A 13,865-nucleotide genomic window follows, 5' to 3' on the forward strand; every position below is an offset into this window, starting at 1 on the left:
CAAATAAGTTAATACCAAGAAATGGAAAACATCTAAAGAAGGCAGTTAAGGAAAGGGGAAAAAATGGTTCAAATTGAGGTGGTAGACGGAAGTCAAATCAAAAGATTAGATTAAGGTTTGATAATTAAACGCAATTAGTATGAGGGACGGGTGGTGGGAAAGATACTCAGTGGTTATGTAAATTTGTTTTCTCTTATGTATCTGTGTATTCTTAGGCTTAGTTTGAATTTGAATTGTGGATGGAAAACATATATAGATGTATGCAAAACAAAAGTTAATATAAATTTAAAAGCAAAAAACCAAAACAAAACAAAAAAGGTGTTGGACCCAGTTGGTTATGGGCCAACTTCTCCACGTCTAACAGGGTCCCTGTCATGTGGGGCTGCAGTTCTGAGCCCCTGGAAGGGAGCTCATGAGCCACGATGCCTCCGCAGCCTCACCTGCCTTCACCCACCTGCACCTACAAACCGTGCCTTCCTTGTCCGTCTTCCTGAGCTGCTCTCTTCTTCGCAGGAGGGTGTGCGGAAACCGCCCGCTAGCTATGAGCCACGGCAACTCGCTGAGGATCGTGGGCGGCTCCAACGTTTTGCCGGGGACATGGCCGTGGGTCGTCAGCTTCCAGTTCCCGTCGCGGGAGGGACCCAAGCATTTCTGCGCAGGATCCCTCATCAACGCCCAATGGGTCCTTACTTCCGCTCACTGCTTTATGATCCAAAGGTGAGCGAAGACAGGTAGACAAATTGGCCCATTTCGACTTTACTCAGCTTCTCCCTCAAGCCCAAATCAGTCGGAATGAAAATTCGCAAGCATTTTCTGTATGAATGTTCATCTAATGTTCCTATCTATAAAGGTAAAGGTACTCCTGGCCATTAGGTCCAGTCGCAGACGACTCTGGGGTTGTGGCGCTCATCTCGCTTTACTGGCCGAGGGAGCCAGCATACAGCTTCCGGGTCATGAGGCCAGCATGACTAAGCTGCTTCTGGCGAACCAGAGCAGCGCATGGAAACACCGTTTACCTTCCTGCCAGAGCGGTACCTATTTATCTACTTGCACTTGATGTGTTTTTGAACTGCTAGGTTGGCAGGAGCAGGACCGAGCAACGGACACTCACCCCATTGTGGGGATTCGAACTGCCAACCTTCCGATCGGCAAGCCCTAGGCTCTGTGGTTTAGACCACAGCACCACCCGCATCCCGTTCTTATCTATATACATATCTTGGCAAGGAATTTCCCCATACACATTATTTTTACAAAGAGAAACATTTGCCTGAGTGTGCCTTTCACTAATACAGGGCGAGTCTTTTAAAAGAGGTCCCATGGAACATGTGTACTCTGTATCCGCAGGGCCTCTTTTAAAGGACTCGCCCTGTATTTGCCGTTGGGGGGGGGGATACACTTTTTTTGTTTGTGCAACTCCTACCAGCCCAAGCCAGCAGTGCCATTCATTGGGGAAGACAGGGCATCCTGTTGGCTGGATCAATGAGCAGCTATTATTCCTTTCCTGTTCCAGACCCCAAGTGGTCCCCAGGGCCAGTGCTAGGGTTTTTTGCACCGCAGGCGAGATCACCTTCTGGCGCCCCCCCCCCCCGGCCAATCCCTAGCACCGGCCCTGCGGAGAAGCCCGATTTCGGGCTGCTCCTCCTCCCCGCCATTCTGCCGCTGGCGGAGTGGCACCGGGCGGTGGCGGGGGGCAGGAGGCAGGCTGGCCAGCGCCCCCTCCATTTTGGCACCCTTGTTGTTGTTCAGTCGTTCAGTCGTGTCCGACTCTTTGTGACCCCATGGACAAGAGCACGCCAGGCACGCCTATCCTTCACTGCCTCTCGCAGTTTGGCCAAACTCATGTTAGTAGTTTCGAGAACACTGTCCAACCATCTCATCCTCTGTCGTCCCCTTCTCCTTGTGCCCTCCATCTTTCCCAACATCAGGGTCTTTTCCAGGGAGTCTTCTCTTCTCATGAGGTGGCCAAAGTACTGGAGCCTCAACTTCAGGATCTGTCCTTCTAGTGAGCACTCAGGGCTGATTTCTTTGAGAATGGATAGGTTTGATCTTCTTGCAGTCCATGGGACTCTCAAGAGTCTCCTCCAGCACCATAATTCAAAAGCATCAATTCTTCGGCGATCAGCCTTCTTTATGGTCCAGCTCTCACTTCCGTACATTACTACTGGGAAAACCATCGCTTTAACTATACGGACCTTTGTCGGCAAGGTGATGTCTTTGCTTTTTAAGATGCTATCTAGGTTTGTCATTGCTTTTCTCCCAAGAAGCAGGCGTCTTCTAATTTCGTGACTGCTGTCACCATCTGCAGTGATCGTGGAACCCAAAAAAGTGAAATCTCTCACTGCCTCCATTTCTTCCCCTTCTATTTGCCAGGAGGTGATGGGACCAGTGGCCATGATCTTAGTTTTTTTGATGTTGAGCTTCAGACCATATTTTGTGCTCTCCTCTTTCACCCTCATTAAAATGTTCTTTAATTCCTCCTCACTTTCTGCCATCAAGGTAGTGTCATCAGCATATCTGAGGTTGTTGATATTTTTTCCGGCAATCTTAATTCCGGTTTGGGATTCATCCAGTCCAGCCTTTCGCATGATGAATTCTGCATATAAATTAAATAAGCAGGGAGACAATATACAGCCTTGTCGTACTCCTTTCCCAATTTTGAACCAATCAGTTGTTCCATATCCAGTTCTAACTGTAGCTTCTTGTCCCACATAGAGATTTCTCAGGAGACAAATGAGGTGATCCGGCACTCCCATTTCTTTAAGAACTTGCCATAGTTTGTTGTGGTCGACACAGTCAAATGCTTTTGTGTAGTCAATGAAGCAGAAGTAGATGTTTTTCTGGAACTCTCTAGCTTTCTCCATAATCCAGCGCATGTTTGCAATTTGGTCTCTGGTTCCTCTGCCCCTTCGAAATCCAGCTTGCACTTCTGGGAGTTCTCGGTCCACATACTGCTTAAGCCTGCCTTGTAGAATTTTAAGCATAACCTTGCTAGCGTGTGAAATGAGTGCAATTGTGCGGTAGTTGGAGCATTCTTTGGCACTGCCCTTCTTTGGGATTGGGATGTAGACTGATCTTCTCCAATCCTCTGGCCACTGCTGAGTTTTCCAAACTTGCTGGCATATTGAGTGTAGCACCTTAACAGCATCATCTTTTAAAATTTTAAATAGTTCAGCTGGAACATCATCACTTCCACTGGCCTTGTTGTTAGCCAGGCTTTCTAAGGCCCATTTGAATTCACTCTCCAGGATGTCTGGCTCAAGGTCAGCAACCACATTACCTGGGGTGTATGAGACCTCCATATCTTTCTGGTATAATTCCTCTGTGTATTCTTGCCACCTCTTCTTGATGTCTTCTGCTTCTGTTAGGTCCTTTCCACTTTTGTCCTTAATTGTGGTAATCTTTGTACGAAATCTTCCTTTCATATCTCCAATTTTCTTGAACAAATCTCTGGTTTTCCCCATTCTGTTATTTTCCTCTATTTCTTTGCATTGCTCGTTTAGAAAGGCCCTCTTGTCTCTCCTTGCTATTCTTTGGAAATCTGCATTCAATTTCCTGTATCTTTCACGATCTCCCTCGCATTTTGCTTGCCTTCTCTCCCCCGCTGTTTGTAAGGCCTCATTGGACAGCCACTTTGCTTTCTTGCATTTCTTTTTCATTGGGATGGTTTTCGTTGCTGTCTCCTGTATAATGTTACGAGCCTCCATCCACAGTTCTTCAGGCACTCTATCCACCAAATCTAAATCCTTAAACCTGTTCTTCACTTCAACTGTGTATTCACATGGAATTTGATTTAGATTGAATCTTACTGGCCCAGTGGTTTTTCCTACTTTCTTCAGTTTAAGCTGGAATTTTGCTATAAGAAGCTGGTGATCTGAGCCACAGTCAGCTCCAGGTCTTGTTTTTGCTGAGTGTATAGAGCTTCTCCATCTTTGGCTGCAGAGAATATAATCAATCTGATTTCGATGTTGCCCATCTGGTGATGTCCATGTGTAGAGTCGTCTCTTGTGTTGTTGGAAAAGAGTGTTTGTGATGACCAGCTTGTTCTCTTGACAGAACTCTATTAGCCTTTGCCCTGCTTCATTTTGAACTCCAAGGCCAAACTTGCCAGTTGTTCCTTTTATCTCTTGACTCCCTACTTTAGCATTCCAATCCCCTATAATGAGAAGAACATCCTTCTTTGGTGTCATTTCTATAAGGTGTTGTAAGTCTTCATAGAACTGATCAATTTCAGTTTCTTCAGCACTGGTAGTTGGTGCATAAACTTGGATTACTGTGATGTTAAAAGGTCTGCCTTGGATTCGTATCGAGATCATTCTATCATTTTTGAAATTGCATCCCAGTACAGCTTTCGCCACTCTTTTGTTGACTATGAGGGCCACTCCATTTCTTTTACGGGATTCCTGCCCACAGTAGTAGATATGATAGTCATCCGAACTGAATTCGCCCATTCCTGTCCATTTTAGTTCACTGATGCCTAGGATGTCAATGTTTATTCTTGCCATCTCATTTTTTACCACATCCAGCTTTCCAAGGTTCATGGTTCTTACATTCCAGGTTCCTATGCAATACTTTTCTTTACAGCATTGGACTTTCCTTTCACTTCCAGGCATATCAGCAACTGAACGTCCTTTCGGCTTTGGCCCAGCCGCTTCATCAGCTCTGGATCTACTTGTACTTGTCCTCCGCTCTTCCCCAGTAGCATGTTGGACGCCTTCCGACCTGAGGGGCTCATCTTCCAGCGTCATAACTTTTATATGCCTGTTGTCTTTGTCCATGGAGTTTTCTTGGCAGGGATACTGGAGTGGCTTGCCAGTTCCTTCTCCAGGTGGATCACGTTTGGTCCAAACTCTCCACTATGACCTGTCCTTCTTGACCTGTCCATAGCTTCCCTGAGTAATTCAAGCCCCTTCGCCACGACAAGGCAGTGATCCATAAAGGGGTTTGGCACCCTAGGCAACTGCCTAGTTCGCCTAAATGGATGCACCGGCCCTGGTGGTCCCTTTTGGCCCTCTCCCAACTTTTGCTTCATGTTCCTTGGACTCGTACTCCATCATGCTTGGTGCTGCTGACCCCAGGGCCACTTTCTGAACATACCCTTCTTTCCAGTGTGCCACACACACAAACACAAACACAACCACACACCAGAGATTTCCCCAAAACATCCAGCCCCTGGAATGCTCTTCAAGGCTGTGTCCTGAACCTGGTGTTTCCTAGCGCCAATCATTCATAAATGATTGAAGGGATGCTAATCAGATTTGCACATGGCACCAAACTGGGAGGGATAGCTAATACCGCATAAGATAGAACCAGGATTCTGGATAACTTGAACAAAACGAATTTCAACTGTGCCTTGGCAGATGCACAAATATAGAATGGGGGAATGCCGGGCTTGCCAACAGTATAGGTGGAAAGGTTCTAGGTGTCTTAGTAGGCCACAATAGTGCGATGCAGCTGTATTCACAGAAGTGTAGTGTCCAGATCAAAGGAAGTAACAGTCCCACTCTGTTCTGCCCTGGTCAGACCCCACCTGGAATTTTGTGTCCAGTTCTGCACACCACAATTTTAAGAAGGATGTTGACAAGCTGGCAGGTGCGCAGAGGAGGGTGACCAAGATGATCAAGGGTCTGGAAATTACAGGTGAAACTCGAAAAATTAGAATATTGTGGAAAGGTTCATTTCTTTCAGTAATTCAACTTAAAATGTGAAACTAATATATGAGATAGACTCATGACATGCAAAGCAAGCTATGTCAAGCCTTTATTTGTTATAATTGTGATAATTATGGCGTACAGCTGATAAGAACCCCAAATTAACAATTTCAGCTTTGGGGTTTTCATCAGCTGTATGCCATAATCATCACAATTATAACAAATAAAGGCTTGACATATCTTGCTTTGCATGTCATGAGTCATCTCATATATTAAACTCCAACCTGCGGGAGGCAGTGGAGGATGGGGTGCCTGGCGTGCTCTGGTCCATGGGGTCACGAAGAGTCGGACACTACTGAACGACTGAACAACAACAACAACAACAACAACAAGCTAATGAAAACAATTGCTTACATAAATGGACTTTTCCACGATATTCTAATTTTTCGAGTTTCACCTGTAAGCCTGATGAGGAACGGTTGAAGGATCTGGGTATGTTTAGCCTGGAGAAGAGGAGACTGAGAGGTGATAGGATAGCCATATTCCAAATATCTGAAGGGCTGCCACACACAAAACAGAGCAAGCTTGTTTTCTGCAGCTCTGGAAGGTAGAACCCAAACCAATGGATTCAAATGGCAAGAAAAGAGAGTCCGACACTTTCTCAGAAAGTGATGGACTCTCCTTCATTTGAAGTTTTCAAGTGGAGGTTGGATGGCCTCTGTCAGAGATTCTTTAGCTGTGACTCCTGCATTGCAGAGGGGCTGGCCTAGATGGCCCCCGACACCCCTTCCAATTCTACAATTCTGTGATTCTCTGAAATCTCATTCTAAGTCTTCCCTCTCCCCACCCCCACCCCCCACAGTTATGTAAAAGTTGAGTATTTGAAGGTGCACATTGGCGTCACGCAGCGTTCCAACCCAGGCCCCGACGCCCAGGTCCGCTCCATCAAGAGAGTCGTGGACCACGAACATTTCAACGAAGAGGGGTATCTCAACGATATCACCCTCATCGAGCTGGACAAGCCGGTGATCTGCAACGACTACATCCAGCCCGCCTGTTTGCCGGATGAAAACCTGGAGGTGGATTCCCTGACCCATTGCTACACCTGTGGTTGGGGCATCACACAGATAAAGTGTGAGGACCACCCCCCCTCCCCTCCCCACAGAGAGACGGGGTTTGCAGGGGCCTCTCGCGATACGGTCCCCATCACCCCGCCGGCCTCAGGTCTTGAGGTAGGGCTGGGAGCCAGCCAGCCTCTTGGCGATCAGAATGCTTCCCTGCTGGAAGTTTCAGAAGCGAAGGCGAGGAAAGGAAGAGGGGCTGAATTGTTGGCTTTGGAGATTCTTAAGGCCCTTAAGCTGAGCACAGGAATTGGGGGAGGGGGGATAGCATAACAGAGGGCAGCACTTTTGCAGAAATTGGAGGGACTAGTCCAGGTGCGGGGGACCTGCAGTCCCCCAAATGTTGCTGAACTACAATCCCCATCAGCCTTGGACATTGGTTAGGGCTGATGGGGCCCCAAAACATCTGGAGGTCCATGCACCCCCCCACCCTCATACTAATCTCTTAGTCAAGGGATTGTTGCAATAATAATAATAATAATAATAATAATAATAATAATAATAATAATAATATTTATACCCCACCCATCTGACTGGGTTTCCCCAGCCACTCTGGGTGGCTTCCAACAAAAGGTTAATATATTAAAACATCAGTCATTAAAAACTTCCCTAAACAGGACTGCCTTCAGAGGTCTTCTAAATGTCAGATAGTTGTTTATTTCCTTGACATCTCAAGGGAGGGTGTTCCACAGGGCAGGCACCACCACTGAGAAGGCCCTCTGCCTGGTTCCCTGTAACCTCACTTCTCGTAGTGAGGGAACCGCCAGAAGGCCCTCGGAGCTGGACCTCAGTGTCCAGGCTGAATGATGGGGGTGGAGACGCTCCTTCAGGTATACTGGGCCGAGGCCATTTAGGGCTTTCAAGGTCAGCACCAACACTTTGAATTGTGCTCGGGAATGTACTGGGAGCCCATGTAGGTCTTTCAAAACCAGTGTTATATGGTCTCGGCGGCCGCTCCCAGTCACCAGTCTAGCTGCCGCATTCTGGATTAGTTGTAGTTTCCAGGTCACCTTCAAAGGTAGCCCCACGTAGAGCGCATTGCAGTAGTCCAAGCGGGAGATAACTAGAGCATGTACCACTCTGGTGAGACAGTCCGCGGGCAGGTAGGGTCTCAGCCTGTGTAGCAGATGGAGCTGGCAGACAGCTGCCCTGGACAAATGCATGAAGCTGCCTTGTATGTTAGCCCAACCAGCCCAGCATCCTGTATCCTGATATGCAGCAGCTGTGTGGCATCCTCTTCCACAGCTGCTGCCCATCAGGACCAGTGCTAGGTTTTCTTGCGCCCTAGGCGAGACCACCTTCTGGTGCCCCCCACCCTCCACCCAAGCCTGCTTTAGCGGGAGCCAGGGGTGGTGTAGGGGGCAAGCAGCAGCTCTCCACTACAGCGGAGAAGCTGCTGCTAGCCCCCCCCCCCCCGCGCCCATCACCTGCCCCAGCCTTCTCCCCAAAAAGCTAAGAGTTCTGTCACGGCATCTTCAAAGCGAAGGACCAGAACTCAGCAGCTGAGTGCATTCCTTCCCATGCAGTTGAGATCAGATGCCTGGATTTCTGGTCAAATGCTCAAGTAAGCCTTTCCCCACCTGGTTTTGGATAGCTGCCCCCTTTCTCCCTGGCTATTAGAGGCAGTCTGAGAGATATTGCGGTCCTTAGCTGTTTAAGCCTTTATAGGTGGAAACCAGCACTTTGAGTTGGGCTCAGAAGCTAATTGGCAGCCACTGCTGCTGGGTCTGCGCTTATGCTGATATCATGAGGTATCTCTGAGTAGGTGCAGCAGAGTGACTTTCTCTCATTGTCAAAAAAAAAATAAAATAAAATTCCTTCCAGTAGAACCTTAGAGACCAACTAAGTTTGTTCTTGGTATGAGCTTTCGTGTGCATGCACACTTCTTCAGATACCAACAAAAGGTTAATACATTAAAACATCAGTCATTAAAAACTTCCCTAAACAGGACTGCCTTCAGATGTCTTCTAAACGTCAGATAGTTGTTAATTTATTTGACATCTGATGGGAGGGCATTCCACAGGGCGGGCGCCACCACTGAGAAGGCCCTCTGCCTGGTTCCCTGTAACTTGGCTTCTCACAGGGAGGGAACCACCAGAGGGCCCTCGGAGCTGGACCTCAGTGTCCAGGCTGAACGATGGGGTTGGAGACACTCCTTCAGGTATACTGGGCTGAGTGGTCCTCATATCTGAATTAGTGTGCATGCACACGAAAGCTCATACCAAGAACAAACTTAGTTGGTCTCTAAGGTGCTACTGGAAGGAATTTTTAAATTTTGTTTTGACTATGGCAGACCAACACGGCTACCCACCTGTAACTTTCTCTCATTGAGGAGAGGAAACCCTCAGCCCACCTCCTTACACCCAAGATTTTGGGACCAAGCCTTTCACCAGGTCAGGCGCTGTCAGTTCTTGATGAGCTTTGCCCAGAAGACCTCTTGCTTTAGAAACTAAGGACCAGCCGGCAGGTGCCAGCTGGGCCTTCTCCCTGCTTTCTGCCCACAGGGCGTGCCCCATACGCTGACATCCTGCAGGAGGCCAGGGTGACCATAATGCCCCCCGACGTCTGCAACAGCAGCATATGGTATGAAGGAAAGATCATACCGGAGAACATCTGCGTCATATCTGAGGAAGCAAAGGTGGACCGATGTAAGGTAGGTGCGAGCTAAAGCCCAGCGTCCTCGTTCTGGTCTTCCAAGCTCCACCCTGGCCTTCTAAACTGAGGTGTCCTCTTCCAAGCCAAGACCTGCTGGGGAGGTCCAGTGGAGGCCAGCGGGAGTGTGAGGAAGAAGCTTGCTCTGGAGTAGAGAGTATTTAGACACTGAGCAACCAGGATGAGGAGCTAATGGAGGTCTCAAGTTTGGTGCTCTCGATGGCGCAGGGCTCTAAGGAGGAACTTGCAAGCTCAGAGCAGGCTCCCTGTTGCAGAAGCTAAGCCCAGGCATGTGGGGAACTGGGAGGAGCCACTCAACAGGGGGAGGAGCCTAAGGTGTGCTCCCCCACGCTCCCATTAAAGGTCCTGTGTAAAATGTGCAGGGGTCTGCTGGTGCCTGGGTAACAGATTCGTTCAGAGTAGGGAGTTGGTTTGGAGCTCCAACATGGAATTAGCAGTTCTGCTAGTGCAAAGAGTAACCTTGGAGGTGGGGGACTCTCTTCAAAGGAGGTTGGATGGCCACCTGTCATGACCCTGATCTGTGATTTCTGCATCACAGGTGGTTGGACTAGATGACCCTCGGAACCCCTTCCAAGTGTCCAACCTTATGATTCTGCAAGCCCACCTGATTCATTTCCTTCCTTTCAGTGGCAAAATTGTGGCTGGCTGTGCATTGTACCCATGTCAGAGTGTTGTTGTGCTTCCACGGGCAAATCCCATTGAAAGCAAAGGCCATTGGATGTGCATTGCAGCTGCAGTTCCTGAAAGCAAGGATCACCGAGCAGGGCTGGTGCATCCCATTTTGCCACCTGAGGCAGAATGGGAAGGTGCTGCTATGCCAAGCCTCCCCTCCAGAAGCCCCTCTTAAATGGGTTGTACAGGGGCGCTTGCAGAGTGCCAGCCCTGGCAGTGCATTCCAGCCGTGTGAAGGTAGCCCTTCCCTGGCTCCTCAGGGGTTGTGAAAGGCTGAGTCTCTTTGCCCAGGGCCGGCCCGTCCATGAGGTGGGCAGAATCCACAGGAAGAGGAGCGACAATGGTAGCTTCAAGGTTCTGGCAATATCTCAGGAGACTAAGCACTTTGCCCTGGCTTGCTCAGGTCTCAGGAAGGTCAAGGGAGGCCTCCATGCGATCTCATGAGGATCTTGAGTGATCTGGCAGGGCCCTTGTGTGATGCTGCCAGAACCTGCAACCATGTCGCCCCAGCAAGCAAGGCTTTGGTGGAGGTATCAAGGGGGATGGGAATGGACACACAGTGTGGCACTTCCCCTCTTTGCAAAATGAGATGGGCCGCCTCTGCCCTCGCTCCTCATGCCGCTTCCCTCTTCCTGCTCCAGGGCGACGGGGGCAGCCCCCTCATGTGCAGGCCAGGGAGATCCGAGCGCTTCTGGGTCGTGGGTCTCAACAGCTGGGGCAAAGGCTGCACGGTCGGGAACGTCCCGGGCATCTTCACCGCCACCCAGCACTTCTACTACTGGATCCAGAGAATACTGAAGAACCCTCCTGCCTCGGCTCTCGTCCCGCCATTCAAGCCAACACCACCCCCGACCACGCGCCCCACTACCCGCTCCACCCTGTTTTCACCCCCAGCCTGGGCAACAGCACCCAATTTAAAGAGACCCACTCATAAGTTGGTGAACGGCAAGTATTACGGGTACGGGGGCAAGGCCCGGCCAACTTACTCGTTCGAACGCCCCGGTTATGTCGAAACCACTACCTCACGGCCTCGCAGCACGTGGGGCTGGTACACGGGCCCAAAGAGGACTTTCGCCCCCTACAGGCCGACGGCGTACCGGCCGGCAACTCCCTGGTATCTCACCAGCACAAAGTTCCTGGGCTGGAATGTGCGGCCTAGCATTATTTACAGGCTGCCCAAGAGGAAGCCGGCTACCACGGCGTGGCAGTACAAGCCCTGGACCACCACGGCGAGACCACAGACCCCGTGGCAGTACACGCGCTGGACCAGGCCCAGTTACTGGGGCAAATAGGTCTTTAACAACACACACAGACCCAGAGGTCTTGGCCACGGGTTCAAAGCACAGCTGTGGGCCTGACCCCGATCCCATCCATCGCCATACTGCTGTCACTCAAGAGAGATTGCAGCCGGTCTTCGGCACGAATCGACCCCCCGGTCGCCCTTTTGCAACCGTCTTGGGAAGCGAAAGATGGCCGGAGGTTTCTGGATGATGGCGACTCTGTCTGAGTTCATGAAGACCCGCTGTCAGAGCCAGCCTGAGAATGAATTCCCACCCGAGGAACCAGACAAGATCCTCAAAGTATCTGGAAGCTCCTCGACTCACGGCACGTTCTTGGTGAGAAGACCCTCTTCCTTCTGTGGGTGGGTCCAGCCCCTTCTCGCCTGTGGGAACTTCTTGTACAAGCACATTAGAAATAAAAGTGGTGCCAGCCTTCTACTGAGCTCGTCCTGGTCATTCCTCTCAGGGCAGTGCATTGTGGGAAGGCAGGGGTATGTAGGAGAGGGACTTACGCCATGTCAGGTCTTCTTCCGTCCATCGAACCCAGGGGTGAGGGACCCTTTGCAGCTCAAGGGCCACACTTCCCTCTGAGCCCCTTCCCAGGGGCCATATGCCAGCAGTGGGCGGGGCTAAGGCAAAAGTGGGCGGGGCAGCAAAACAAGTCCTGCCCTGTCGTGCTCCAGAGGGTCAGACTCAAACCAATGGACTCAAATGACAAGAAAAGGAGATTGCGACTCAACGTTGGGAAGAGTTTTCTGGCGGCAAGAGCTGTTTGGCAGTGGAATGGGCTCCCTTGGAAGGTGGCAGGCTCTAACCCTTCATTGGAGCTTCCTAGGCATTGCTTACCCCCTATGTTTTAGCGGTCTCTATTTTATCTGTAAGCTGCCTTGAGTTCCTCTCTTGGAAAACGGAGGGACATAAATAAATAGAATCATAATATCTACTCACTTTTAACGGGAGACCGGAAGGTCACTTTGGATGGATGAACACACAGACGGTCTCTTTCCCCTGACACAACTCCATTTTTAACAATAACAATAATCGTTTTATTATTGATACCCCATCCATCTGGCTGGGTTGCCCTAGCCAATCCATTTTTTTGATGGGATAAACTTGGGCTCTTCGTTCCATCCTCTTATTGTTTACTAATATATATTGATAATCACCCATTTACTGCTCCTTGTTTCTGCTCTGCTAGTCTTTATTTGGTACCACCATCCTCATTTATTGATTGCATTGCATTTACCGTACTTTTCCGTATATAAGATTAGTTTTTCTTCTTTAGAAATTATGTTTAAAAGTGGGGGTTGTATTGTACATGGATAGAGCATAGGGTGGACATTTGATTGGTTGCTGCCACAGCTGTCAGCAGCTATCGGGCGCATTATTGGTTGCGCCAAGGGCTGGTGTTGATTGGCTGATGGCAATTGGGCAGGTGATTGGCAGCTTCTGCCAGCTGATTTTGTGCCGCATGCAGGTGAGCAATTTTCGGCAACCCCCCCCAAAAAAAGCTCAACAACTCTGAGCGGCTTATACATGGGGGCATCTTATACATGGAAAAGTATGGTATTTCCTGCCCTTCCTCAGAAAGGAGCGCAGGGCAGTATTCCCCTTTGGGCTAGGCTCTGGGTTATTTCACCTGATTCAGAATAAGCAGCAGGTGGCAGTGTGGTGTGGCAGAGCCCACCTCACTCTTGGTTGCCTGAGTTGCTGCTAAATACCGGGACAGAAGAGGGAGCAAGTTCAGCGTGATGCACTCTTAACCACTACACCACACTGGCTAATAATAGTACCCACCCATCTGTCTACTGCTCCTAACCACTACACCACACTGGCTCTGAAGACGAAGAAGAAGAAGAAGAAGAAGAAGAAGAAGAAGAAGAAGAAGAAGAAGAGGAGGAGGAGGAGGAGGAGGAGGAGTAGTAGTTTGGATTTGATAACCCGCTTTATCACTACCCGAGGGAGTCTCAAAGCGGCTAACATCCTCCTTTCCCTTCCTCCCCCACAATGAACACTCTGTGAGGTAACTGAGGCCGAGAGACTTCAGAGAAGGGTGACTAGGCCAAGGTCACCCGGCAGCTGCATGTGGAGGAGTGGGGAAGCGAACCTGGTTCACTAGATTACAAGTCAACTGCTCCTAACCACTACACCACACTGGCTCTGAGGAGAAGGAGAAGGAGGAGGAGGAAGAAGAAGAAGAAGAGGAGGAGGAGGAGGAGGAGGAGGAGGAGGAGGAGGAGGAGGAGTTAGGATTTGATATCCTGCTTTATCGCTACCCGAAGGAGTCTCAAAGCGGCTCACATTCTCCTTTCTCTTCCTCCCCCCAACAAACCCTCTGTGAGGTGAGTGGGGCTGAGACTTCAAAGAAGTGTGACTAGTCCAAGGTCATCCAGCAGCTGCATGTGGAGGAGCGGAGACACGAACCCTGTTCCCCAGACTACAAGTCTACCGCTCTTAACCACTACACCACA

At 49.7% G+C, this 13,865-nt stretch overlaps 1 protein-coding gene across 1 annotated transcript; it reads left to right on the forward strand.

Moving 5' to 3' along the window:
- Positions 1-412: 412 nt before the first annotated feature.
- LOC117054048 (acrosin-like) lies at positions 413-11,406 on the forward strand. Its single transcript, XM_033162487.1, has 4 exons — positions 413-717; positions 6,511-6,782; positions 9,274-9,422; positions 10,756-11,406. The coding sequence occupies exons 1-4, from the start codon at positions 413-415 to the stop codon at positions 11,404-11,406; spliced, it is 1,377 nt and encodes a 458-aa protein (XP_033018378.1).
- Positions 11,407-13,865: the final 2,459 nt, after the last annotated feature.

Source organism: Lacerta agilis, chromosome 10 (assembly GCF_009819535.1).
Source record: "Lacerta agilis isolate rLacAgi1 chromosome 10, rLacAgi1.pri, whole genome shotgun sequence".
NCBI classification, from domain to species: Eukaryota; Metazoa; Chordata; class Lepidosauria; order Squamata; family Lacertidae; genus Lacerta; species Lacerta agilis.